At 40.5% G+C, this 27,895-nt stretch overlaps 1 protein-coding gene across 1 annotated transcript; it reads right to left on the bottom strand.

Annotated features, from left to right (window-relative positions):
• Window positions 1-72: 72 nt before the first annotated feature.
• On the bottom strand, window positions 73-27,895 carry FAM133B (family with sequence similarity 133 member B). The gene is made up of 11 exons (XM_026649461.1): window positions 27,769-27,895; window positions 23,007-23,104; window positions 16,195-16,273; window positions 14,486-14,560; window positions 14,272-14,304; window positions 13,794-13,862; window positions 8,625-8,720; window positions 6,806-6,853; window positions 4,000-4,095; window positions 2,103-2,150; window positions 73-1,356 (listed from the first exon to the last, which is right to left on the bottom strand). The coding sequence occupies exons 1-11, from the start codon at window positions 27,790-27,792 to the stop codon at window positions 1,270-1,272; spliced, it is 753 nt and encodes a 250-aa protein (XP_026505246.1). The 5' UTR covers window positions 27,793-27,895; the 3' UTR covers window positions 73-1,269.

Here is a 27,895-nt window from a genome sequence, read left to right as displayed (position 1 = left end):
AAGTAAAAGAGCTCAATCTGTTTGTGTCAATATTCCATGGTCCTATGGTCCAAAAATACAAAGACAAACTTCTTAGAGTATCTTTACTGAGATTCTGGCAGTAGTTTTATATAACAAGACACATCCGCATAACAGGTCTGCCACTGAACTTGCTTAGAGTAAAATCAGCTTCAATATGAAGCTGTTAGATATCAAAACCCTGCTTTTTACATGCTAAATATTTTCAGCAAGTGTGCATTTTATCACAGCAAATGAACTTACTATAAGAATAAAGTAAATACATACATGAAACTCCACACCTGGAACATAATTCATAAAAAAAATAAATCACTAGTTACAACTGAAAACCTGTACGTTATTTAAAAATGGTACAAAACATACAAAATAATTCTAAATATCTCAATGGCAATGCAAAGGAAAAAAGCTACCAGTGTTTGCCAAAAATGTTCATTTAAACTCAAAATTACTTTAAATGATATAATGCATATTAATAGCACAGTATTCAGCATCATTTCAATTAGTGGAGGTAAAGTCTTTAATTTTTGGATGTCAAGTTATTCTGCAGTGTGTCACTGCTCTTACTTAATGAAAAAGTACATGCTAGAGGCCCAGAATTGTTTATTCAGGAAAACCTGCTGATACCAGTTCTGATCTCCCTAGGAAATATAGCTGTTGTACTGTTAAAAATAGTTAGATTTTGCAAGGATCAAAGGCACCCTAATTCAGCTAGCCAAAATGGTAACATTCCCAAAAGAAAATAAAGGGCAAAATCATCATAAATACTTCTACAAAAGTAACCTTTAAAACTGTTACTATTCTATTCCCATTTCACAAATGGCATTAGTAGTCAGCAAGTATCAATAGTTTTGTGTTATATTCCTCTTCAAGATGAATTTTTGATTTTATTTCTGCAGATTTAAAAATTGGACTATATTACTAACTGGTTAAAACACTATTTTTAGTATCTAAAAGGTTGCACTCTATTTCCTAATATTTTACATATTAGCTGGACCACCCTCTCTTATGATTTTAAACTAACACTGGCTACTGTAATTAAAAAAAAAAAATTGTATCCCAGGTATTAAGCAGCAGGCAACAACAATGGACTTTTCGGGCACATTAGCACCTGTCTGGCTATTGAAAGTCTAGTAATATTTCTAAAACACTGGAAAACTCATGCAGTGTGGTAAAGTTTGCGATAATTTTCACAGTTGAAGTTTCCTTTAGTCATTGCACTTTTGTTGAAGGGACAGGCTTGATTTTTAAGTGTTATTCTGAATCTGAACTTGAACCAGCCGTCTTCTTTTTCTTCTTTTTACCATGTTTCTTGTGCTTCTTTCTCTTTTTTGTTTTATCCTTTAAAACAGTTAAATAATGTAAGTTATTTCATAAGCCAAAACCCATCTATTAAAATTCAGTTAAGGAAGTGGTGTAAAAACTTTGAAAGGGTGTTTTGTCCAAAAAAATTTCAGATAAAAGATTACTACATAAATAAATAGTATAAAACAAACAAAAAGAATACTAACTTAAAAAAAAATCATTCATAGTTCTATTTTGGTCTGGTAAGAGGTCTGAAATAGTCATTGTCTCTATTTTGTTTCCTAATCTTTTAAGTCACTTGAACACTTTATGAATTTTTGAGAAATCAGTTAGATAATGGGGGTTTGTAATGCCCCATATGATATACGCTGGTAATGTTCCATTTTATTAATGTGAACATAAGTAAACATATTTGACATTTACTGCATCTAGAAAATAATTGTATTTAGATAACATACAGATATGTCTAGGAATTATTTGGGGGAAGTTCTGTGGCCTGTGTTATATAGGAGGTCAGACTAGATGATCACAATGGTTCCTTCTGACCTTGGAATCTATAAATACAGGGCCAAATTCTGTTCTCAGGTATACTGATGTAAAGGCCAAGGAGCTTCCAGAAGTAAATTGAGTTATTCTTGATTTACAACTGTGTACCTGAGAGTAGAATTTTCCATAAAATGTTCAACTTCGTAAACGATGTTGTCGAGACTACAAAAGTACAAACGAATTTTTTACATAGCTAAGACACTTTCTAAATATAAGAGAATAGGAATGATACTTGCTGTTACTTTCTCTCTTTCTTCACTGTTTTTTTTCTTTTTCACTTGTACCTAAAAAAAATTATTAATAAGCTTTTGTGGCAGAACAATATTTCCAAACATACCTGTAAGTAAAAAGTTTTAGCTTTGGCTATAAAACATGATGGCACAATATGGTACAGCATACAATGAAGAAATACACTGGGATATCTGTGCTATTTTCTGCAAATAATTCTATCCAGTATCATCCGGTTTTGGAAATAAAAAATGGTGAGTGCTTTCAAGGAAACAATGTCTGTCTACTTATACAACATATAGCATAGCAGGGAATTATCATGTAGATGCCAGTAAAATTATTAAAACTAGCTATGTAAAAAAATCCATAATAACTCCAATTTTCCCTAGCCTTCACATAGTCTGGAATTCTATATGGAAAACAGGGTGGATAAAAATGGATAATTTAAATAAAATCAATTTTTAACATTTAAATTAAATACAGGTTTATTTTTAAAAAATAAAGTTATTTAAACTTGAAATTGAAATTTACCTCTGAAATTGTGACAATCTATTTTGGACGTAACTTACTAGAATATATCAAAATTATTTAAATAAAAAATAATAATATTAAGCAGTACATGTTTGCTGCTGAAGTTTTAAAGAAAGACATACTACTGAACTGGAGGAAGTCACTGTCTAAGTATCTGGAACCAGAGTTTGCTGAAATGCTAACTCAGCTTTTGACAGTGGAAGCCTCTTCTGCAAGTGCAAAAAGAATATTTTCTTCCTTTCAGTTTATTCCACTGGTTCAGTTCAAAGAACAGTTGATTCAAAGTTAAGAAAACAACTGGGAGTTGAAAAAGCATGAAAACTTGCTTTCCTCTTCCAAGCTATGAATAAAAAGCTCGGAGTGAGAGGATGAGATCTACTAGTTCTACAATCCTAAAAGACACAGTGTCCAGAAACAAATCAGTTAAATTCACTAACTACAGATATTTCCTTTGTTTAATACATCAGTTTTAAATACGAAACACGTTTTGATAAAAAGAATCAATATCAACCATCTAGTAAATACCTCATTCATCATTTTTGCTAACATAATAAAAAAAAGTAAAAATTAAGATCTCAATAAATGTAAGGTAAGCTAGATAACTGCTTGAATAAATGTGTATCGATACAGTGTATCCTACTAAGAGGTACAAAACTTAGTATAAAGTCTAAATTAGGTGTAAATAAACATGTTGTAATGGTTAGCAACCAATGAAAATCAACCTTTAATAAAAAGTACAAAAGCAAAACAGAGCTAAAACTATTTAAATCAAGGTTTCCTGCTTACTGATTTAAATCATGATTAAAATCGGTGATTACAAGTACTTGATTTAAATCAATCAACGATGATGAAAGGATCTCAATATTAGAACAGAGACTAAACTCAGATTAACCCTCTTGATTTAAAAAAAAAACAAACATTGCAAATGTAATCAATGTCCTGTGATAACTAACATTAATAGAAATAAGTTGGAAATCCCCTGCCTTTGTACACACAGTAATGAAATGACAGTCCCATAAACTGTCAATATGTCAAGCATTCAATGTGATGTTAGTGAATATTATGGTATTCAGAATTGTAACTATAACAAAATAGTTCAAAAAAATCATTAAGTGGTAGAGCGTTCTAACTTTAATGAATTGCAAGAGTCCTTATTAAATAGGCTAGTGCTTACACAACTTTGAGATAGGTCACATTGCTGAAATCCAATTAAACTGGATAAATTAAATTGAACAGCTTCAAGATAATACATAATTTGCCACTTAGTCTATTGATGAGTTAAGCACAGTCAAATTAGCTTACTCACTTATGCACATTTAACTTATCAAATATACTTTTTTAAAATTTGAAATCTACATTGTATTTCACACTGACCTCCTCTGTAGGATCTGACTCTGATAAGGACTCAGATGATAAAGGTCCATTCCCACGATCAATTTTCTTCCTTTTCCTACTAAGACTTTTGTTGTCCTACACAAAATAACACACATAAGTACAGCCTTTAAAATAATAGAACACAGACTGTGACAAAAACACTGACTTTAATGTTTCATTTAAATTATGGAATCATAGATATGTAGGATTAGAAGGGACTTCAAGAGGTTATTTAGTCCACAACCCTCCCATGTGAAGGCAGGACTAAGTATATCTAGAATACAAATATAAAATAGTCTCATTTTATTAAAAAGAAAATTTTGAACTACTGAAGTAATTATGCATCTGCACCAAGAAATTGAATGCAGCAATCAATGCCACTGTCTAATAAACTTCAAGAGACTCTTAGCAGAAATGAATTTTTTGATACTGCTTAGCTTCATTACTACACTTTTTTTAAGATAGGGAAATATTGCAATACATTTTAAAATATTTAAAATAACAATTGTATAGCATAAACAAACATTTAAAATAAAATATGTTGCACAAATTCAAATGAAATTGAGATGCAGACTACTTAGTAAATTTGAATATATTTATTGCAGCTCTTCTTGCTCTGCTACTGAGCTAAGAGTAAGAGTACAGCTCCCCCTATAGGTCCAACTGGGATCAGCAGTAGCTGTTTCATACCAGCTTGTAGCTGCAATATTAAGTTTTTAAAACTTACTTAAAAAAAAAGAAAAAAAAAAAAAGAAAGCTTGGATCCTTCAGAAGTTGATAACATTGGTCATACTTGTCTAGGCCAGCTTCATACTTGCACTGGGCCAGGCAAATGGGATTTTGCAAAGCTGATATGGAACCTCCTCTTTCCACCCAGCTCTTCAAGGCTAGGAAGGGAAAAGGAAGATCATGTGCTCTCTATTCTCCACGGTGGGATCAGAAACTCAGTAGTCTTGGTTACCTCCATCTAATCAAATGAGGGGACAGAGTAGAACCCTCAGCCCTTTCTACAGGCACTGAGGAAGTGGTATTGCAAGTGAAGCAGCCAGGATGACAGGTATTGAAATAAGGGAAAATTGGAGAGAAATGTGGCAACAATCACTGTATGTGTAAACCTAAGCACGGAGAAGAGGCGGAGGTAAGAACTGCTGCTTTGAAGATCAGCTACTGAGAGGTAACAGATTTAGTAGGGCAAGGAAAAAGTATTTCTGAATTTGGAATGGGGGGAGGACATAGAAGAGAATCAGTGCATTTGGTGTGCATGAAACAGAATTGATGAGTCAGACTGAATAGAGTTAACTGAGCAGAAAGGTAACAGAGGTGACTGAACAGGGGAGGTGAATGCGACACAGAGACCTGTTTGCAAAGGATCTCCGGTTCTTTGCAAACAGCTCTCACCTTGGACCTGACAAATCCACTACACCAAACACATCTTACAGGATATTTATCCATAAACAGTAACATGGAAGGTACCTACAGAAAGCTCACAATTTGTCAAGACTCAATCACTGTGAGATGTATGTATAGATAGTATTTAAGGAATAATGTATTTATATTGAAAGTATGCTCTATGGATTTGGAGTAGAACTTAGTCACTGGGGGCAACGTTTCTCGATGACCCACTCAAGTACGAGGGAGTTATCACCTCTCCCTAGTCAGCCAACTACGTAATGCAAGGTGCTATTGTCTACCATTGCCATAGTCAATGGAAAACCATCAGGGGCAATGACAAACAATCAAAACCACCTAAAGGTAGACAAGAAACTACAACAAGGCAGGGGTTCACCCTTTCTGTGAACAGAAACAAAAGTCTGTTTTCAATATAACAGAGTATAGGGAAAGGCACTCAGTAAACTCCTGGCACAGAGAGATGCTTTCATGTATGTTTGGATCCTGGTTCTTGAGAAACCAGCCAGTTCTGCAATGGACTGAACTTTGGGGGAAAATCTACTTTATTAGATAGGAAGGGTAACTACTGATAAGTGTAGACCCAGGTTTGCTTTTTATGATTTTGTTTTGTATTGTATTGTATTGTAAGTACTTGTTTCCATCTCTCTCTCTCATTTCTCATTAAATCTTTATTATTTCTTAAATAAACCTTCTTTTGTTTTATTTTATGTTCTCACAAGTGCTGTGTGGTTTACAGGAGCAGTAGTTTATGCTAACACTGGTAAACTGGGGTATGCCTCATCTTTGGGTGCAGAGGATCCAGAAATTCTGTGAGTAGCTAGTGTTAGGGCTGGATATCTCAAGGGAACGATTCAAAGGGATTCGGGGATTGAAGTGCACCTGTGGTAACCTGCTGATGAAAGAAGGAAAGGTATAAGCCCAGAGGAGAGTGCTGAGTGACTGGCAGTGTTAGGGAGCTGATGCCCCGCTACCCTAAGAAAGACTTCTCCTTGCTGGAGGCAGAGACTAATAAGATGACTCTCAGTCCTCGGTATAAATTAAAAACAAAACAAAACAAAACAGAAGACCACCTGAAAGCCGCTTAAACATTTGTTCTTGAATTCACCCTATCTGCTTGAACAAGTTTGCAAATTTGCCACATAACTAGTAATTGTTGTACTCAGCAGCTATTGGGACCAGATTTTCATAAGAGCTCAGCAACCAGCAGTTGGCAACAATTATTTAAATAGAAGCTGAGGACCTTTGAAAATCTGGTCTCAAAATGTGCAAGCATAAGTTCACAACTGCCATACACGCAAGCCTTGTGCCGCTATTTAAAAATGTGGTCCTTTGTCTATATTTGTATAAAATACAGTTTTGAGACAGATTTTTATTTTGCAAGTACTTAATATTTTACCTTTTCTCTTTCATGTTCTTCCTTTGATTTTTTCTTTTTTGTGCTGTCCTAAATAGAAGGTGAAAATAATTAATTTTTACATAATGGTTTCAGCACACAGTGGTATGAATCACAACAGAATCTTGATCAGATATCATTCACTGTATAAAAGGACCTACTTTTCAAAGCTGTTATGGTTGTTCTGGGTTACAGTGCTAACAAATTGCTCTGAGATATTTTACCTGGCAATTCACGTGAACATTATGAAAAAACTACCATTTTGGTACAACTGCCTCTGTCCTTGCCCTGCAGTATGCAGACACTCTGCTCTTACTCTGGTAGGCTTGTGGGGAATCAAGGAATAGAATGTTGCTCAGCAGAACACGCAGACAACCTATACAGAGGTCAGCCACCATCACTCTATTCCTAAAAATCTTTAAAAAAACCACGCTATCATGGCAGAGTCCACATGCGCTGGGTGAGAAAAGAGCCCTTTGGGAGATCCTAGGGAACAGGATGAAGCCTAAGATGAAGCATACTCCCTATAGAACAGTTCATGTTCTGCTTTCCCCTGTTGAGATCCCCATGTACGGAGTGCCTCTCTGCTGTTCCTTCCTGTCTGGTGATAATACAAGACAAGTAATTTCTATTGAAAGCATAGCAAAGAGGAATATTGTGCATGAGCCAGCAGAAAAGGCAGAATGCAAGCAGGGCCAACAGAATGAAGAAAGTATCAGAGATGGAGAATAACTAGGAAGGAAGAAATGGTAAGGTTGTGAGTCTCTCCACCCACCTCACCTCAGCTGACAGCAGAGAGAAAGAATGGAGTCTTTTGTCCTCCAATTCAGCAGCAGGAGGTGTCTAAATGTCGTGTCTCCCCCCCCCCCCACCATGTGTGTGAGGGATGAATTTTCAAACTTACATTAACAAAAGCTAGTGTGTGTATGTATATGTATGTGAGGAATGATTTAATTATTTGATATCTATGGATGAAAAACACTATATAAAGAGCTAGTTATTATTTGTATAGCACATACACTAAGCTAGGTACTTTACAGATAAATGAAGACAGGACTGAGCCCCAAAGAGCTTTCATAAATGGCTTCTTAGATTACCAGTTTTTAAGCCAAAAATATAATTACTCCCTGCTACAGTGTAAACAATTGTTGACAGATGACAGGCTCCTTACAATTTGTTTATTTTCTAGTTTACACAGGATGAAGTCCAAAATTCATACCAGAAAGTTTAATTAATTGGGTATGCACTGCTCCAAATAGAGCAAAGAAAAGGGAAACCTCCCCATAACTGCATTTATGAAAGGCTCAATTTGTGCTGCAGAGTGTACAATTTCTGAAGGGAAAGTACTTTTCCCACAGACATCTGGTAAGGCAGTATTTTGAGCACTGATATCCTGTCAGACCTTCATTTAAAAAAAACAACAAAAAACTACATGTGAAAACAACACATTGACAAAGAATTAAGACATTTATAGGTTTTAAATGTTAGCTTATTTTTACACTAAAACAGAGCTTGTTTGGGCAGGAAATAAGGCAAAATGTATATTTATAATTCAAAAGTTAGTGATAATAGTTTGGAATCATTGACAAGTCTGCTCTCTAAAGATCAAACTATTCCTTTCAGCCAGTGTACTGAGCTCAAATAGGGATAATATCTCTTGGAGTATGGAAGCAGAAGGCTGGAAGCACTGCTTGCTCCCATAAAGTAGCACTGTATGTTTGAAAGAGAAATAAAGAAGTGTATATGCAAAAACAAAATCAGATAATGTTTACAATATAAATAAAGAAAAACTTCCCAACACTAATACATCATTACGTTTTACCTTGCTATCTGATTCAGAATCAGAAGTAGAGCTTTCTGAAGATTTCCGCAAGGAGCGATACCTCTTCTTTCTCCGTTTTTTCCCTTGTTTCTTATCCTATCCATAAACGTTTTAGAGAAAAAGTTTGTATTTGTTCACAGTGAAGCTATAACTGAATATTCAATCTGAAGAACACAGAAACTTAAGGTCCTATATGTAAGTATGCTCTCTTGATGAATACAGCACTACAGAGATGATTGGCTCTTAGAGTGGATGATATTCATAATTTTTCTGCATTTATTCAAAATTTATATTAGTGATAAATCCAAATTTTTCTAGTTTCCTTGTTTATTACTTTTTTCCACAGTATATTAGAGGGCCTGACTCTTCATCTTCAAAGTGATCTAGCCTAAAATGCCATGAACAGATTTTTTTTCAAAGTAATAATGGTGTGCCTGGGTTTTATTTTTAATTTAGAGGGGAAAATATCTTTCTTTAAAGAAATGCCAACACACAATTCTACGTAAAAATCAAAGTGAATCCAGTTTATAAACCTGCCACCCAAAATAAATATTGTTCATACGGAAGTTCTTATTTGTAGTCAAGAGAATAACCTTCCTTAGCTAATGCATAAAAAGGTAAGAGAGTAAAACATTTAGGTAGATGCAGCCTAAAAGCTACATGTAAAATATATATACTGCAAAAAACAATGTTAAAAAGTTATCATGAACCAAAATTACTTTTTTAAAATAAGTGTTTCATTAGTAATGAGGAGTCCGGTGGCACCTTAAAGACTAACAGATTTATTTGGGCATAAGCTTTCGTGGGTAAAAAACCTCACTTCTTCAGACGCATGGAGTGAAAGTTACAGATGCAGGCATTATATAATGACACATGAAGAGAAGGGAGTACCTCACAAGTGGAGAACCAGTGTTGACAGGGCTAATTTGATCAGGGTGGATGTAGTCCACTCTCAATAATAGATGAGGAGGTGTCAATTCCAGGAGAGGCAAAGCTGCTTTTGTAATGAGCCAGCTACTCCCAGTCCCTATTCAAGCCCAAATTAATGGTGTTAAATTTGCAAATGAATTTTAGTTCTGCTGTTTCTCTTTGAAGTCTGTTTCTGAAGTTTTTTTGTTCAAGAATAGTTACACCACTACCCCGATATAACGCGACCCGACAGAACACGAATTCAAATATAACGCAGTAAAGCAGTGTTCCGGGGGGGACGGGGCTGCGCACTCCGGCAGATCAAAGCAAGTTCGTACAACGCAGTTTCACCTATAATGCGGTACGATTTTTTGGCTCCCGAGGACAGCGTTATATTGGGGTAGAGGTGTACTTTTAAATCTGTTATAGAATGTCCAGGGAGATTGAAGTGTTCCCCCTCTGGTTTTTGTCTGTTACCATTCCTGATGTCCGACTTGTGTCCATTTATTCTTTTATGTAGGGACTGTCCGGTTTGGCCAATGTACATGGCAGAGGGGCACTGCGGGCACATGATGGCATCTATAACATTAGTAGATGTGCAGGTGAATGAGCCCTTGATGGTGTGGCTGATGTGGTTGGGTCCTCTGATGGTTGGGTCCTCTGCATGGACTCCTCCTGATGGTCGAAATGACAGACTAGACCTCTACATAGAGTGCTTCCGCAGACGTGCACAGGCTGAAATTGTGAACAAACAGCATCACTTGCCCCATAACCTCAGCCATACAGAATGCAATGCCATCCACAGCCTCAGAAACAACTCTGACATTATAATCAAAGGGGCTGACAAAGGAGGTGCTGTAGTCATAATGAACAGGTCAGATTATGAACAGGAGGCTTCCAGGCAACTCTCTCACACCACATTCTACAGGCCACTATCCTCTGATCCCACTGAGGAATACCAAAAGAAATTACACCATCTGCTCAAGAAACTCCCAGCTACAGCACGGGAACAAATCTACATGGACACACCCCCAGAGCCCCGACCAGGGGTATTCTATCTGCTACCCAAGCTCCATAAACCTGGAAACCCTGGACGCCCCATCATCTCAGGCATTGGCACTTTTACAGCAGGATTATCTGGCTATTTGGACTCTCTCCTCAGAGCCTAAGTTACCAGTACTCCCAGCTATCTTCGAGATACCACCGACTTCCTGAGGAAACTACAATGCATTGGTGATCTTCCTGAAAACACCATCCTAGCCACCATGGATATAGAAGCGCTTTACACCAATATTCCACATGGACTACAAGCTGTCAGGAACAGTATCCCTGATGAGGCCACAGCACACCTGGTGGCTAAGCTTTGTGACTTTGTCCTCATCCACAACCATTTCAGATTTGGGAACAACTTATACCTTCAAGTCAGTGGCACTGCTATGGGTACCCGCATGGCCCCATGGTATGCCAACATTTTTATGGCTGACTTAGAACAACGCTTGCTCAGCTCTTGTCCCCTAGCACCCCTCCTCTACTTGCACTATGAAGATGTCATCAATATGATATGGACCCACGGAAAGGAGGCCCTTGAAGAATTCCACCTGGATTTCAACAATTTCCACCCCACCATCAACCTCAGCCTGGATCAGTCCACACAAGAAATCCACTTCCTGGACACTACAGTGCAAATAAGTGATGGTCACATAAACACCATCCTATACCGGAAACCTACTGACCGCTATACTTACCTACATGTCTCCAGCTTCCATCCAGGACACATCACACGTTCCACTGTCTACAGCCAAGCCCTAAGACATAACTGAATTTGCTCCAAGCTCTCAGACAAACACCTACAAGATCTTTATCAAACATTCTTAAAACTACAATACCCACCTGGGGAAGTGAGGAAACAGATTGACAGAGCGAGGCGGGTACCCAGAAATCACCTACTACAGGACAGGCCCAACAAGGAAAATAACAAAACACCACTGGCCATCGCGTACAGCCCCCAGCTACAACCTCTCCAGCGCATTATCAATGAGCTACAACCTATCCTGGAAAACGATCCCTCACTCTCACAGACCTTGGGAGACAGGCCAGTCCTTGCTTACAGACAACTCCCCAACCTGAAGCAAATACTCACCAGCAACTACACACCACACCACAGGAACACCAACCCAGGAACCAATCCCTGTAGCAAACCTTGTTGCCTACTCTGTCCCCATATCTACTCTAGCGACACCATCAGAGGACCCAACCACATCAGCCACACCATCAAGGGCTCATTCACCTGCATGTCTACGAATGTTATATATGCCATCATGTGCCAGCAATGCCCCTCTGCCATGTACACTGGCCAAACCGGACAGTCCCTATGTGTCCATTTATTCTTTTACAAATCGTATGTTAGATCAGTAATGGTAACATACAAAAGCCAGTAGGTGAACACTTCAGTCTCCCTGGACATTCTATAACAGATTTAAAAGTAACTATTCTTAAACAAAAAAACTTCAGAAACAGACTTCAAAGAGAAACAGCAGAACTAAAATTCATTTGCAAATTTAATACTATTAATTTGGGCTTGAATAGGGACTGGGAGTGGTTGGCTCATTACAAAAGCAGCTTTGCCTCTCCTGGAATTGACACTTCCTCATCTATTATTGGGAATGGACTACATCCATCCTGATCGAATTGGCCCTGTCAACACTGGTTCTCCACTTGTGAGGTACTCCCTTTTCTTCATGTGTCATTATATAATGCCTGCATCTGTAACTTTTACTCCATGCATCTGAAGAAGTGAGGTGTTTTTTACCCACGAAAGCTTATGCCCAAATAAATCTGTTAGTCTTTAAGCTGCCACCGGACTCCTTGTTGTTTTTGTGGATACTGACTAACACGGCTACCCCCTGATACTTGTTTCATTAGTGTTCTTTTAATATGTTGTTATAAAATCTATTTTGGTGCACAGAAAAATCTATTAATGGAACAGATATATTAATGTCATGTTCATTTCTATACTTCTTTGTGCACTAGAAGTTTCTTTCCTCACTGTAAAGAAAGAGGCAAGTCTTCTATCTCCCTGTGAGAGCTCTGCAGATTTGCCCTTCTTGTTCCCAACTGTATACTTCCTTTCTTCAAAGCATCACTTGACAGCCACCTGGGGGCTTGCTTTATAACCAACTGTTTCACAATAAATCAAAGGGATTGCTACTACCACTCCTTCCAGCAGGTTTGATATCTCTGTAGCACTCCTAAGGCCTTGGCTACACTGGCGTTGTACAGCGCTGCAACTTGCTGCACTCAGGGGTGTGAAAACGCCCCCTCCCCTCCCCCGAGCACAGCGCTGTAAAGCGCCAGTGTAATCAGAGCCTGCAGCGCTGCATGCTTGCTCGCAGCGCTGCAAGCTATTCCCCTCGGAGAGGTGGAGTACATACAGCGCTGCAAGAGAGCTCTCGCAGCGCAACTACACTCGTGCTTCACAGCGCTGCAGCGGCAGCGCTGGGAAGTCCCGAGTGTAGCCAAAGCCTTAGTCTCTGCTAGCCTTCTGAGTGAAGTGCCAATGCTAAGGGACCCAATCATGGGCTCAGAGCTCTCAACTCCCTTTGAATTCAATGAAAGCTGAGGGCCTGCAACAAATTGTCGGACCAAATGTTAGTCTGTTACACAATAGCAGAGAGCACAATTGTGAGGCCAGAAGTTAATTATTTTAACAAGTTTGTTTGAGCACTGCGTATTCACTATATTATCATGTATTAATTTGGTTATAGGAAATATCAGGTCTTTAACTGTAGTTTTTAAAAGGCGAAAGAGTTATAGTTTCAGATCTCACAGATAAACCAATAACCCTTCAGGTATAATTAACAGGGTACTAACAGACAAATTAACTAACAGGCTACTGTTCCTGAGATGTATGGCCATGAATGGTTACTATTAATCCAAAAAAAAATTATGGCCCCAGGCCTGCAACAACTTACTCGTGCTTAAATGTATGCACTGAACAGCTCCACTGAAGTAAATGGGACTGTTCATAGTGTGTAAACAGATGCATAAGTAGTTGCTAAATTGGGGCCTCTGTTAAAATGTTGACTAATCTACAATCACTATTTCCATGTTAAAACAAGAACCATACATTTCTTCTTGAATGCACCACCCTAATAATAACCTGAATAAGAGAGTAAGTGGCACCAGCAAATAATAGAATTATACACTAGCATATTTTAAAAGAAAATACAAAAATTACAATTCTGGTATGTTAGTTCTCACCTCATCATCAGAATCAGATGAACTGCTGGAAGAATCAGAGCTTGATGAAGAAGAGGAAGATGAAGACAACTTGACCAAACACAACAAAAATGAAAGCTTGTGAGATGCAGCATTTTGTCTGTTTGAGAAATAGTTAAAGGAACATCCAAATACTCTCTGCATTTGCAAATGTTATCTATAGTGATCTTAGTTCCAAGAGTCTAGCCTGCGGAGATTTTCTTAAATTAAGCTGTATGAGTGATATTTCCTCAAACAAACAAATGTATGGCATTCTAGCCAAATTCTCTATTTTTAAAGTAAGACCTTCTTATTTTTAAACCTTTTTCCCTCAAATACAAACTAAACTACCACTCTCAGATAACAGGTAACACAAGCATAGTTATTTAAACATCTATGTAAAATTCCAAATTACACTCTTATTTTGTCTTTTCAGGAACTCCAGACACGTAAAACTTAAAAACCCGAAAACTTTGCTCACCCTATTTGATTTCTTCTTTTCCTTTTTCTTTTTCTAAAAAGAAAGAGACAATTTTGTTACATTGTATCATGGTCTCTCAACATGTCACAGACAAGGAAAGTAGTTCTGAATTTGCATTTTGACTTGTGTTCTTTGGTGATGGCTGTTTCAGTGTAAGAATGTCACATCAGAAAAATCCAACTCATGAATACTTTACCAGACTTAAGATATTTACCTCTTTCTTTTTGGAGGAACTCTCATTTCCACCTAATAATTTCTCCCTGTGTTTTTCTAGTTCTTTCTTCCAATTCTGAAAAACAGTGATAGTGACCATTGGCATAATTTTCAAACCCTTGGTGTTAACAAGAACCTTTGAAATATTCCGTCTGTGACAGAGCCAACAAGTATTATTTTTGCAGGTTTTAAAAAGATAATTCAACTAATCCTAAACCTAGAACATTACATATTTCGTTTTATATAAGCAGATTAATATTCATTTGAGCAAAACTTGCTAATTTTCTCCTGGATTCGCCAGTTATTTAAACAAATATATATATACAAACACCTTAATTGACTATCTGTATTAGGATATTAAACTTACAGCTGTACGTACATATTTCACTATAGCAATGTGAGTAATCTGCTTTTAAAAAATCAAGTACCACCAAATATGAGTGTCTCTTTATTCAAAGATGGTGGGTAAGGATCTGGACAGCCCCTGATGAAAAGATTTCACATTGAGTATAGAGGTTCACACAGTATTGCTTCTGTAAATCGAATGCACTGCACCCAGCAGGGGCTCCTTGCATTCTTTCTCCAAGCACCTATACCACCAAGCTTCCTGTGTGCCACCCTTATGGAATGTTCTAGGTCTCAATGGCCAGAACCCTATAAATTAGGGGGGGAATCAGAAAACCAAAAGGGGAAAATGGGGGACACCTGGAACCCCTGCCATCTGGTTAGCACAGCCACAGCTTCACACACCTCTGGACTGTCTATCATTCAGGCAACTGGTTGATAGCACCCATCACCTTCCAATAGAACAATATCCCTCTGCTCATCCTCCCAATAGACTTTAATGTGTCAAAACCCTGAATGATGCATCTCCGAGACAAATAATAATGGGTGAGTTGGAATGGAGATGTGCACAGAGCCCCTGGTGTGGGTGGGAGGATAGGAGACCCTGGTATGGTGGGAAGGTGGAATGCGGGACACAGAACTCAGGGGGCGGGGGGAAGGGGAAGAGTGGGGAACCCAATGTGGGGGAATAGGGTTAAGCAGAGCTTCTGACATGTGGGAAAGAATGGGACCCTGGTAGGGTGGGAAGGTGGAAGAGTGAGCACACAGAATCCGGGGTGGATAGGGGAGATTGGGGAATCTCGTGTGGCTGAATGGGGGGGTAAACAGAATGTTGGCAAGGGGGAATCTCGTGTTGGCAGAATGGGGGATCTGATATGAGAAGTGGTGGAATGGGGGACTACACAGAACTCCGGCAGGGGGAGATTGGGTGGGAGTTACAGGGAGTCCCTGAAATATGAGGGGGATAGGAGGGTGGTACACAGGGAACACATGGAGTGGAATAGAGGGATGCAAGAAGCCCCTGGGATATGCAATAAGCTCAGCCAAAGAAGCTATGAAGTGTGCGGCCCTCTAGTGTATTACAAGAGCTCAAATTCTATTCAGGTGGCACCTTTTCAAAACTAGACCTGACCAGATATATACTGTAGAGAACAACAGGGGAAAGGAAAAGATGGTTTTTACTCTGTAACTGCTGTAATTCTAATTTAAATATTTTAATAACAAAGTTAGCTCATGAAGAATCTTACACACACACACACACACACACACAATGGGCTTTTCATCCTGCTAATGACAGTTGAATACAAAGGATCATTCTAATTTTTCTAAATGATTCACCAACACAAAATTAATCAAACCACAAACCTCATTCATCTTTTCTTCAAATTCAGCCAATGCCCTTGATCCTTTCTTTTTCTTTTCTAGTTGTTCTTTCACTTCTTCCCTTTATATAAAAAATACAAAGGTTTTACACAGATATCTATACGTCTAAAAAACCTGAACAGACATTAAGATTTTTTTTTAAATTTCCACTGAAATGCACAGACAGTAATCCAAGTTGTTTCTTCAGTTTATCTTTAGCTGAATTTCCCATGAAAGGAGAAAGAGAGTTATCTTTGGATTATGTTAAACTTTAAGATATTATGTAAATTGTAAGTCCTGCAAATAAATTCCTGTGCAGGGTCTAGTCCTTACTTTGGTGATAGGTAATGTATGCTTGAATTTGATGTACTATAAGATAAAATGGATTGAAGACAAGATAATTTCAGTAACTCATCTTAAGAGATGGTATAATTCTTAATAAGACAATTCTGCAAGGTAGAATTCAATTCTAAAAATGTATCCAGAAAAATTTCTTTCCATGTGTGATTCTGTTAAAATTACTAAAAAAAAACTGGTGAGGGCACACCCACAATTCAGGCAATATTAGCCATGACAAAAAATAGAGATGTAAAGTTTTTCTATTCTTAGGCCTGGTCTACAGTACAAAGTTAGGTTGATGTAAGTCACCTTGCATCAAATTATATCAAGTGTCTAAACTCAATTTGTCTCAGGTCGATGTAACACTCTATTACGGCGAGGCAATAACACCACGTCCCCAAACGGCATTGAGCCATGGTTGACCTACTGAGGTCAACAAAGAATGAAGGCATGACCTATATCAACCCTAACAGACCTCCAGCAGCTGACCAACAATGCCTGACAGTGACCGCTCTAATCACAATTGTGAACTCCTCTGCCCAGGGGTCTCAGAACCTAGAAGCCACATTCCTTTCTCTTTAAAACTCCCACATATTCCTAACTGCCCACTTTGGCGAGCACACCTAGCAGCTGTCCATTGTTGTGCGCAACTGGCCAACCAACCCTGCAGGCTCCATGCACTAGAAGCACGCCTGCCTGGAGTAGACAGGAGGTATTGGATCTCCTGGGCCTTTCCAGAAAAGAGCCTGTGCAGGCTCAGCTAGACCAGTTGTGGAAAGGTAGTTATCTATGAAAAGATTGCTTAGGGGACGCAGAGTATGACAAGGATCAGCAGCAGTGCTGCATGAAAGCTAACGAACTGTGCTGCGCATACCACCAGGCCAGGGAGCCTAACAATTGATCAGGTGCTGAGCTGCAAACCTGCCACTTTTACAACGAACAGCATGCCATAATTGGAAGACTCCCTACCAGTACCCCGCAGACCACTATGGATAACTCTGAACAGTTCAAGACACAGACCACTGCTGTGAACAGTAAGAAGGACAACAAAGGTGAGGACATGCAGCCAGGGGGTTTCAGTTATGCTGTGAGGCAGGATCTTTTGGAGACCCCACCGCAGTCTAGCCAATCCCACCAGACAAGCATGGGTAAGCCCAATGAAGGGAAAGGAACCTCAGGCAAGAGTGCATTTGCATTTTCCCTCACAATGTTCAAATGTAAAGACGGTGCCCCACCCAAGACCAAATTAGCAGGACACAGGCATCACACTGTCTAGAGTGGATCACAACCGTGAGTGCCAACCTCAGAGCAGACTGTCAAGAAACAGGGCACGAACCCCAAACTTAGATTTCACCAACCAAGTAACGAGTGTGAACTCTTCAGGCACTATAACAGTCTCAATAGGAAGCCACAGACAGTCCCCTTAGATACTCTGATCTATCTTATCACCCAGACAAGCCTGCCTCTGTCATAAATGGTTCTTTAAATCAACAATCACTATAATATTCAGGTTACTTACAGTCCCAAAGGACCAGTCATTTACCCCCAGGTCAACTGTACTGAGATCTCAAACCAAAGACAATGATTTTAGCCAATCCTGTAACAAACTAAAGGTTTATAAACTAGGAAAAAGAAATGAGAGCGTTATTTACAAGGTTAAAGTAGGTAAACGTACACACACTAATGAGGTACAATCTTAAGTTCAAAAGGTAATGGAAGCTTCTATAATAAGCAAGCTTTTATGTCTTTTAGGGCTAACTCAAGCAAAGCAGCTTGGGGACCTCCTGCTTATGTTTAGGAATCTTTGCCCCTCAGACTCCAGACAGAATAAAGATACCAATATCTCCTTAACATGCATTTTTTATTCCCTTCTCCCAGCATTCAGGCTGTGATGGAACAGGGGTTGTGCACATACCCGCTTCAGAGGTGTGGGAGAAGCGATCAACAAAGTCTTTTGTCCACAATGGCTTGTCTGATGTCTGTAGAGCTTCTTTTTGGGGGGAAGAAGATAACATCTCTTCTGATGCATTACCAAGTGTGAAATGGTAGTTTGTCTCCCCTGCCTGTGGGGAATTTACAGTCTTTGGCTATGTCTACACTACTCAGCTTTTAGCAACATGGCTGTGTCGCTACAGCTGTGTCGCTAAAAGTCATGCAGTGTAGCTGCTGTTTATCGGCTCTCCTGCCGACAAAAAACTTCCACCCCCAACAAGTGGCATTTCCATTGTCGGCAGGAGCACTCTGTTCACATTGGTGCTTGCCGTGGCAAAACGTTTGTCTTTCAGGGTTTGTTTGTTTTTTTAAACACAAAAGTTTTGTCGTTCAATTGCCAGCATAGACATAGCCTTAGCAAACATTTTTATAGCTACAGAGCAAACATTTAAACATTACTTTATAACATGGCATGTTATAAGTAGGATTAATACATGCAGCATCCTACAAGCATTCCATAAAGTCTAAACACATTCTTATAACTCTAATATCTATTTTAACGATACTAACCCACAGGTGAGCCAGACTGGTTTCCTGCTATGTATCTGTCTATGTTGAGTGAGGCCTAGGGGCCTTGGCATGAGCTGGCACCTGGTCTGCTGGCATCACAACAGGTATTGACTTTTCATTGTTTTACTTGTTTGAGATGAGGCAATGGTACAACAAACAGAGGTAGAGTTGTCATCTGCATTTCATTCCCCTGTAGGGCTGGCAGGGAGCTGGCATGCGGACCAGTTTGTTTACGTACATAGGGATGCCTCTTGTAACCTCTTGAGAGACCTCATGGAGGCACTCTGCAATCCTCTCCTGAAGGTGTCTAGAGATAGCAGCCTTATTTCTTCCTCTGTGGTAGGAGACTACCATGCCACTCTATTATGACTTTGGCAGGCACCATTGCACTAAACAGCCTATTGTTCATAGGAGATATCAGCTAAAGTCACCACTGCCTGTGGAAAATAGTGCCTGGTACTCGTACACATGGAAATAGGGCCCGAAATTTTATTGTTTCATGCAACCAGTGGGCCACACTCCCCATGGCTGGGGCTGCAGGGCGGTGCTGTGCAGACACTCCAAAGCTGAACTGTTAATAAGCTAGTCTTATTTAAAACTTTTATAGGAATAAGGGAAGGGAGTTTTGAAACTTATTTTTTGCTTTCTGTTGTGACTGTAAATCCAACGATACATCAATCTGTTTTATCTGTAGCTGCTACCTCTATGGCGTTGAGTGGTCCCCTGCGGAATGCCTGACCATGATGAGGAGGATAAAAAGTGGACTAGAGAGGATATGTTCAGTGAGATCCTGCAAGCCAGTGTTGCATTGGATTGTAAACAGAGGGCCTGGAGGGTAAATATTTCATTAAGTATGGAGAAGGAAAGAGCAGACAGGAGAAGGGCTCAGGTGTCCCCGCAGGAAAAGGAGAGGGAGATGCACTCAGGCAGCAAACACAAATGCTGCAGACTCTTGTTGACCTACAGGTCCAACAGTCACATACTCACGTCTCTTTGCAGTCGATGAAGAACACCAATTTAGCAACTTGCTACAGACTCCAACATTCCATGTGGCATCATGGGCTGCATCCCTACCACTCCATGCCAGGGGACAACAGTAAGGACAACCACAGCCTCACATGCACTGACATGGGAGAGTCACAGATGGTGTATGTGAAGCAAAAGTGGACTGAAATGGACAGGAATGTTTTCTATCTTTCTAATTTTAAAGTTGGATTCCGTTAATTTATTTTAGACATTTTTATTGTATTTTTTTAATTACACTTTTTTTTGCACTGTTTTAGGTATGCAATAACTTTCTATTTTTTGGAAATGAATTTATCTTTATTACTTCACAACATATAGTGCAGAATGCCTAGCTCTACTCAAAGTACCAACTACGTGTAACTCTACAGCAGGGGTCGGCAACCTTTCAGAAGTGGTGTGCCGAGTCTTCATTTATTCACTCTAATTTAAGGTTTCGCGTGCCAGTAATACATGTTAAAATGCCCCCATGTGGCCCCCGGCTCCCCTCTCGCCTAGGGTTACCATATTTCAACAATGAAGAGAGAGGACGGGGGGGGGGGGAGAGGGATGCATGTGGGCGGTGGTCCCCGTGCGCCCCCCGGCTCCCCCCTCACCACGCTCGGGCTCTGTGGCTCCCAGGAGTGTGAGCCGCTGCCCCCCCCACACTTCCGGGAGCCGCAGAACCCGAGCGCGGTGAGGGGAGAGCCTGCTGCCGGTCTGGGGTCCCGGCCGCTGGCCCCGCTCAGCCTCCTGCCGGCCTGGGGTTCCGTTCACTCAGCCGGCAGTGGGCTGAGCGGAGCCAGCGGCCGGGACCCTGGCTCGCAGCCGCGTGCCTGGCAAAATCGGCTCGCGTGCCGCCTTTGGCACATGTGCCGTAGGTTGCCGACCCCTGCTCTGCAGGTGACAGAACTCACAGGTTCAGTGAAAAACAGTGTAATAAATTATAAATGTACAGCAAGCACCACATCATTCATAAGTTCATTAAAAGACAGCGCAATATTCATAAATGTACACTAGGCACTAACAATTCTTAACAGCAACTAAAACTTCAGGGTGAAGAAGAGCACAGCCCACACTACCACATCAAAGTTCTTTTTTCAAGGGCTCCCTCAGCTGCATAGCTCCAGGCTGAGCTCATAGTTCTTGTGTCTGTCTGTTCAAACTCAGTACACAGGCACTCCACCTCCTCCTTCCATCCCAACAGCAACTTTTCCCCCTTTGCTTCACAGATATTATGCAGCATACAACAGACAGTTGTAACCACTGGGAATTTTTCTCACTGAGATCCAATCTCATAAGTAAATACTGAAGGGACACTGGATGCTGGCAATCTATCAAAAGCACATTTAACTGTCATTCTGCACCTGCTGAGCTGGTAGCTGAATCTTTCCTGAGTGCTGTAAAGGTGGACGGCATATGGCTTCATGAGCCAAGGAAGCCAGGGGTAGGCAGGGTCCCCCAGAATCACTACTGGCATTTCAACACTGCCAATGATAATCTGCCGGTTGGGAAAGGAAGTCCCTGCTTGCAGCTTTCTGCAGTCCTGTGTTCTTAAAGTTGTGCGCGTCATGCAGCTTCCACTCTGATATTGCTAAAGCCTCCTTGGTGATCCATCTACACTTGCATAATCAAAGAAAAGTATCCCTTTCTACTGATGCTCTCTGTAGCAACATGGGCCCGTGCCAAAATAGGGAAACGGGTGCCATCTACGGCCCCACTGCTGTTCAGGACCCATTTCTGCAAATCTATCCACTATGTCCTGCATGCTACCAGAGTCAGAGTCCTGCACAGCAAAAGACAATTAATGGCCCTACACACTTGCATAACAACAGCTCCCACTATGGATTTTACAATTCCAAAATGATTTCCCACTGACTGGTAACAATCTGGTGTTGCAAGCTTTCACACTGCAATCGCTACTCACGTCTCAACTGTCAATGCAGCTCTCATTCTGGTGCCTATTCCCTGGAGGGATGGGGCAAGCTTGGCACACAGATCCAGGAATGTGGCTTTTTGCATTCAAGAGCTCTGCAGCCACTGCTCGTCATCCCAAAACTACATTTCAATGTGATCCCACCAGTCAGTGCTTGTTTCTCCAGCCCAAAAGCAGTGATCCACTGTCCCTAGCTGCTCTGTGAATGCCACCAATTAGCCCTGAATTGATTTTCACTATGTCTCTCATCAATCTATCCTCAAAGAAATCATCACATTGCAGACTCACAGGAAGAACTGCAAATAGTAGAGGACTGTAAGTCCAGTGTTCGCAACTTTCATGACAATAGTGCAGAACTCTGCGGGCTCCATGCATGTGTCACAGTTGGTGGACAGTGAAAAGTGCTGTGCAGGTTTGTGGGATTTAAAAAAAAAAAGTTGTAAACATTTTGGAATATGGATGGCATTATGTGATAGAGAAAGCTGCATGATGGGAACTTGACCCCTTGCTCCCAGTCATTCCTGTGTGATTCATTTCTGTCCTACAATACACTGCAAAGGTTTCCCAAAAAACAATGCACCAGACGGTGGCACACTGGGATATTTACGGGTGTTACACCACACTGCATCAACACAAGCAGGAGTAGTGAGTATTTGCAGTGCTGATGCAAGTAGTCAAGCATGCACGTACACACGCAATATATTAACTCAGGTGACTTTCCACCAATGTATCTTGGGTTAACCAAAATTTGTAGTGTAGACATGGCCTGAGAAATTGTTGCTAAAAATGCCTACGGATCAATTTAATATATTCCTTTTCAGAAATGATTGCTGAAATGCCATCGTCTTACACTGTAACAATTTAAAAAAAATATTAAATTAGGACAGATATTTAGAAAAAATGCTTTGGCCAGATACTAGGAATCCCTTTATAAAATATCACGGTGTATGTTGGGAAGGAGGGCACTTAACAAGATAGTATCTTTCATCAAATAAGTGGTTTTGCGAAAGGAGCAATCAGATATTTCCACACTTACCATGTAGGCCTTGGTCTATTCAGGTAGTCCTGTATTGTTGGCCCTGCAGATTGGGAAGGACCTCGTGATCTGGCCATGGCTATAGGATTCATATAAGCCTTGGAGATGACAAAGCAAAGTGAGAAGTAAATTGAATTACTTTGCTGCAGAAACAAAAATCCACACATACAATTTTCCTTACTTATTGAAAACAATTCTGACTATGTTTCTTATAGATGGAAGGCATTTAGCAAGAGAAGATGATGATTCAAGCTGACAGGCAGACTCAACACAATGTTTCCAATTTAGAATTACATAATCTACTTAGCCACAAAAGGAACAAGGGCCTATCCAGTGGCCTAGTGATACTCAGCACTTCTTTTGTGAAGTGCTTTGAGATTTCTGGATACGATGCTCTATTACAGTGCCATATATCCCTAGTCTCTTACTCTCTGGCACAACAAAGGTAGTACATTCAGGCCTTAGACTCACTTTGGCCAAAAACAAACTGATGGTGGCACACAACCAAGACTGTATAAATTAGTGATAATATTACCACATAATAAAACTACTACATATGGGATTTGTTTTAAACTAAAAACCCTAATATATGTAAATAAACAAAACTTTGGTGAATTTTGCAGCATTTAAGTACTAAATCATATGTTTTAATCCCTAAAATATTCAAGTTAACAACAGATCAGTTATAATAAATTGCTGGAATAAATTGCCTAGGGAGGTTGTGGAATCTCCATCTCTGGAGATATTTAAGAATAGGTTAGATAAATGTCTATCAGGGATGGTCTAGACAGTATTTGGTCCTGCCATGCGGGCAGGGGACTGGACTCGATGACCTCTCGAGGTCCCTTCCAGTCCTAGAATCTATGAATCTATGAATAATGGCTTTATTAATCAAGCTTTGTCATCTGTTCCTCCTTTTCAAGTCTGTGTATTCTCTTTTTATGCACTTCAAAATGTGGTAAATTTTATAAATCCAAATATTTAAAAAATCCCCAGTTTACCTAAGCAAGGAAGTGATTCCCTAACAATTTTTAAAAAATTTGGTTCATGAATATACTAGAATCATATGGCCACACTAATGCTTGTGTGCATGTATCTTCCTTTCTCTAGACAGATCTGTGTATACAAACAGATATCGTGTAAGCTATGTTAAAAAAAACATTAAGTTTGAAAACTCAAGAGCACTCAGAAGTTAAAAAATGCCAGAATTAATGTTGTCTGTGCAACCCTAATTCAGTCAACTTAGGTGTACATTATGATACAGGCAATAATTACATGAGCACATATTATTTCTTCCATAGGACCCCTGCTTCATTCAGTGCACACGATGGACCGTGTTCATTTAGTGAGAGGCTATTCAAGATTTTTTCTTCTCCTTATGTTCTGAAGATAGAATTATCAATTTCCTCATGGGCTTTTCCATGGCACTCATGACTATAGTATCCAATGGCTTTACAAAAATTAATTTATTTTCACAACACTCCTGTGAGATAAGGGGATATTATTATCCCCATTTTACAGATGGGGAATTGAGGCACAGAGAGATTAAGGTCAAAAGTATCCATCCACTAATTTTGGGTGCCCAATTTGAGACACCTAGGACCTGATTTTTCAGAGTATTTAGAATTATATAGCACTTTATATGTTCAAAACACAGCTCCTATTGACTTCAGTAACAGTTGTGAGTGCTCACACTTCAACAGATCACACCACATGTCTCAGTCAGACACCCAGAAACTAAGAACAGAGTTAGTGGCTACCTGTGAAAAGTTCGGTTTAAGTGGCTTGCCTAGCATCACATATGATCTTTGTGGCAAATGCAGGGATTGAAGCCATTCTTTCTCTTCCTCTAATCATCTGCCTCAATAGCTGTACATCTTCAAATTTGACAACAAACCAAGCAGGGGTCCTACAGATAACAGGCCCCTTCACTATATAACCCTATTCATTCCCAGAGCAGGTCCATCTATGCACTCAATGAGGCAGGGGTCCTGCGGAAAAAATAGTATGTGATCATGTGATGAAAGACTGTATTGTAATACATATGCAGAAAGTGGCTAAATTAAGGTTGTGTAGGGAATTTCCTAACTTTTGGGTGCTTGAGTTTGCAAACTTAATAACAAGTTTTTAAACTTTTTTTTAAGAGTCTAATTTCCCAGATTTTTTTTTTTTTAAAGAGCAAACAAACAAAAAACCCTAGACATTCTATATCATGTGGCATCATACTGAAACCCACATGGTTCACCAGCAAGGTTGGACCCTTTAGATCCTCTGCCACTTGGGCTAATTGAGTAAACAGCAGCAGTAAGTAAATAGTAAGTTGTCATGCTTTATATAGACCAGTACTAGAAGATGAGGAGACATTTTGACAGCAAGTTACACAGATATTTGCTAAATGCAGAGGAATGGTGAGACTCAGGAATCTTGGGTTTCATTCTAGGCTCTGGAAGAGAATAGTCTCTAATGCAGGAGTTCTCAACCTTTTTTCTGAGGCCCCTCCAACATGCTATAAAAACTCCTCGGCCCACCTGTGCCATAGCAACTATTTTTCTGCATTTAAAAGCCAGGTCCAGCATTAGGGAGTAGTGAGCAGGGCAACTGCCCAGGGCCCGACACCACCCATGGCAGGGCTCAGGTTTTGGCTTTCTGACCTGGACCCCAGTGAGTCAAATGCCATCCCTGCTTGGCAGATTCCTTGAAAGCTGCTCGTGACTTCCCCAGGGACCACAGACCTCCTGGTTGAGAGCCATTACTCTAGTGGGCACAGAGTCTTCTGTACTTTTTCCCCAAGCATGATGCCTTCTGCCCCTTTCCCTCCAACCTGTCCTTGTGCCAATATGAACTAGGGTGGTGATTTCTGTTATTTCATTTCTACCATACCAGTGGCATGCATGGTGCTTTATGCACACACAAAAAAGAGAACGCCCTTGCCTTAGGCCTTGTCTACAGTAGAAAGGTTTGTCGATATAGCTATACCAGCAAACACTCCTAGTGTAGATGTAGTTTACACTGGCAAAACAGTTCTTTTTCTGATACAGCTTATACTAGATTTTTTTTTTACTCAGGGAACTAGATCAGCAAAAGCACACATCAAAAGCCAATAAAACTGCATCTGCACCAGGGCTTTTGCCAGCATAAAAATGTTGTAGAAAAATCACATTCCTAACTGACATTAGGGGCAAGAGTTTTGTAAACCTGGCCTTACAGTCCAAGGCCTGAATACTATAAATTTCTCTTTGCATGGAGACCACTATGCTCACAGGGAGCCCCACTAAAGTCACTGAAAGGATTTGTCTGCTGGGAACAGCTTGCAGGATCACAGCCTAAATTTGAAATACAGGCAAAGAAGGGAGAAAGGCTGAAACAAAATAATGTGATTTGGTTTATTTTTATCACAAAACTTGTTAGTTGCAAAATTTGTATTTTAATAAGCTTAAATTAAATATGAACATGTGGCCAAGCATAAAAGTATTTGTAGATGGTTAGTGGTGAATGGCTAGTTGAAAAGAGAAAGTTTTAAGGAAGGACCTAAAGGACAGGAAGGTTGACAACCTAAAACTAAAGTCTGATCCTACAATCAGATTGATCACATGTGAGGAAGTCAACACTTGTTTTGGGGAACAACCTACTGAAGTCAACAGAGCCTCTGTGTAGAGACAAGGAACTGTGCAGAGAGAAGGACCCATATGTAGCCAATACTTTAGGCCAGAGGCCTTGTTTTTTGTTGTTGTTCCATAACTCAGCTTAGCTCACTCAATAATAAAATAATATTGGTAGGAAAATGTCTTTGCAAGGAACTGGCCAGCACCCTAACTTTTTTCATGACAGAACACGAAACAGATATCAGACAGAAACTACATATAGTCATTAGTGATTTGTGCTAGATTTGACTGGGAGATGAAAGATTCTATCATATATGACACAAGTAAATTCCTTGGGTTCTCTGGCTGCCCAGTTTTGCAAGAATACATGATGCACAATATAGAATTTACTATCAGTGGAGAAAGATCTTTTACTCTGCTGGGAAACATGCCAGCCCATGTGAATGGTACCAAATGCCTTACCCAAGAATCCCATACTGCTGGTAGGTAGGGTACCCAGATGTCCCGATTTTATAGGGACAGTCCCGATTTTTGGGTCTTTTTCTTCTATAGGCTCCTATTACCCCCCACCCCCGTCCCGATTTTTCATATTTGCTGTCTGGTCACCCTACTGGTAGGAGACGTTTTTGGCAGGACAATTATATTGCAATTAACACCATCACCATAGGTTCCCAGTTTACATAGACGGAGTCAAGGCTTTCATGCTGACAGGAACTGCCATTGTGATATATGACGCCACTGATATTGTGCTGATATTGGGGGCTGCCCCCCATCTTGGGAACCCCCGACAATAATTTTACAAATATGCTTTAGACAGTTCAGCAACACGAACCCCTCCTGGTCTAACCCTTGTGCAGACCCACTACGGAGGCGCCCGGGGGGGGGGGGGGTGTCCCTGCAGCCCCACGCCCGGGGACACGGGGAGTGAGATGGGGCGCCTGGAGCGGACCAGAGCAGGACTCACCGAGGCCCCCTCCCGCGGCTGAGGCGCTGCTGGCCGGGCCGGGCCGGGCTGGGCTGAGCGCTACACTCCGGTCTCGCCGGGCCAGGCCAGGCCCGGCCCGGCCCGGGCTGAGGCGCGGGACGCAGCAGCGCTTCCCCTGACGGCCTCCCCTCGGCCCTACCAGGCCCAGGCCGAGCCCGCGCCCCGCGTCACTCACCACCCGGTTGTCCCGCTTCCCCATGGCGCCGCCGCACAGACGCCTCGGCTCCGCCGCGCGCTCCTGGCCGGGAACTCGAGAGCAGGAGGCGGCGAGGCCCAGCTCGGTTTCTCTTCCCACAGCCCAA

Source organism: Terrapene carolina, unplaced genomic scaffold, assembly GCF_002925995.2.
Source record: "Terrapene carolina triunguis isolate 2854851 unplaced genomic scaffold, T_m_triunguis-2.0 Scaffold84, whole genome shotgun sequence".
NCBI classification, from domain to species: domain Eukaryota; kingdom Metazoa; phylum Chordata; order Testudines; family Emydidae; genus Terrapene; species Terrapene triunguis.
Note: the sequence above shows the minus strand (reverse complement) of the source record. Positions and strands in the feature narration are given on the sequence as shown.

What these genes read in the sequence shown, in the direction of transcription:
- FAM133B (XM_026649461.1), bottom strand. Translation starts at nt 27,792, where the DNA reads ATGGGGAAGCGGGACAACCGGGTG. An exon ending in AATAGACCAAGGCCTACATG is followed by an intron (nt 16,274 to 23,006) that starts GTAAGTGTGGAA and finishes TTTTATATAAAG; the next exon opens with GGAAGAAGTGAAAGAACAAC. An exon ending in ATTCTGAATCAGATAGCAAG is followed by an intron (nt 6,854 to 8,624) that starts GTAAAACGTAAT and finishes CCTTCTATTTAG; the next exon opens with GACAGCACAAAAAAGAAAAA.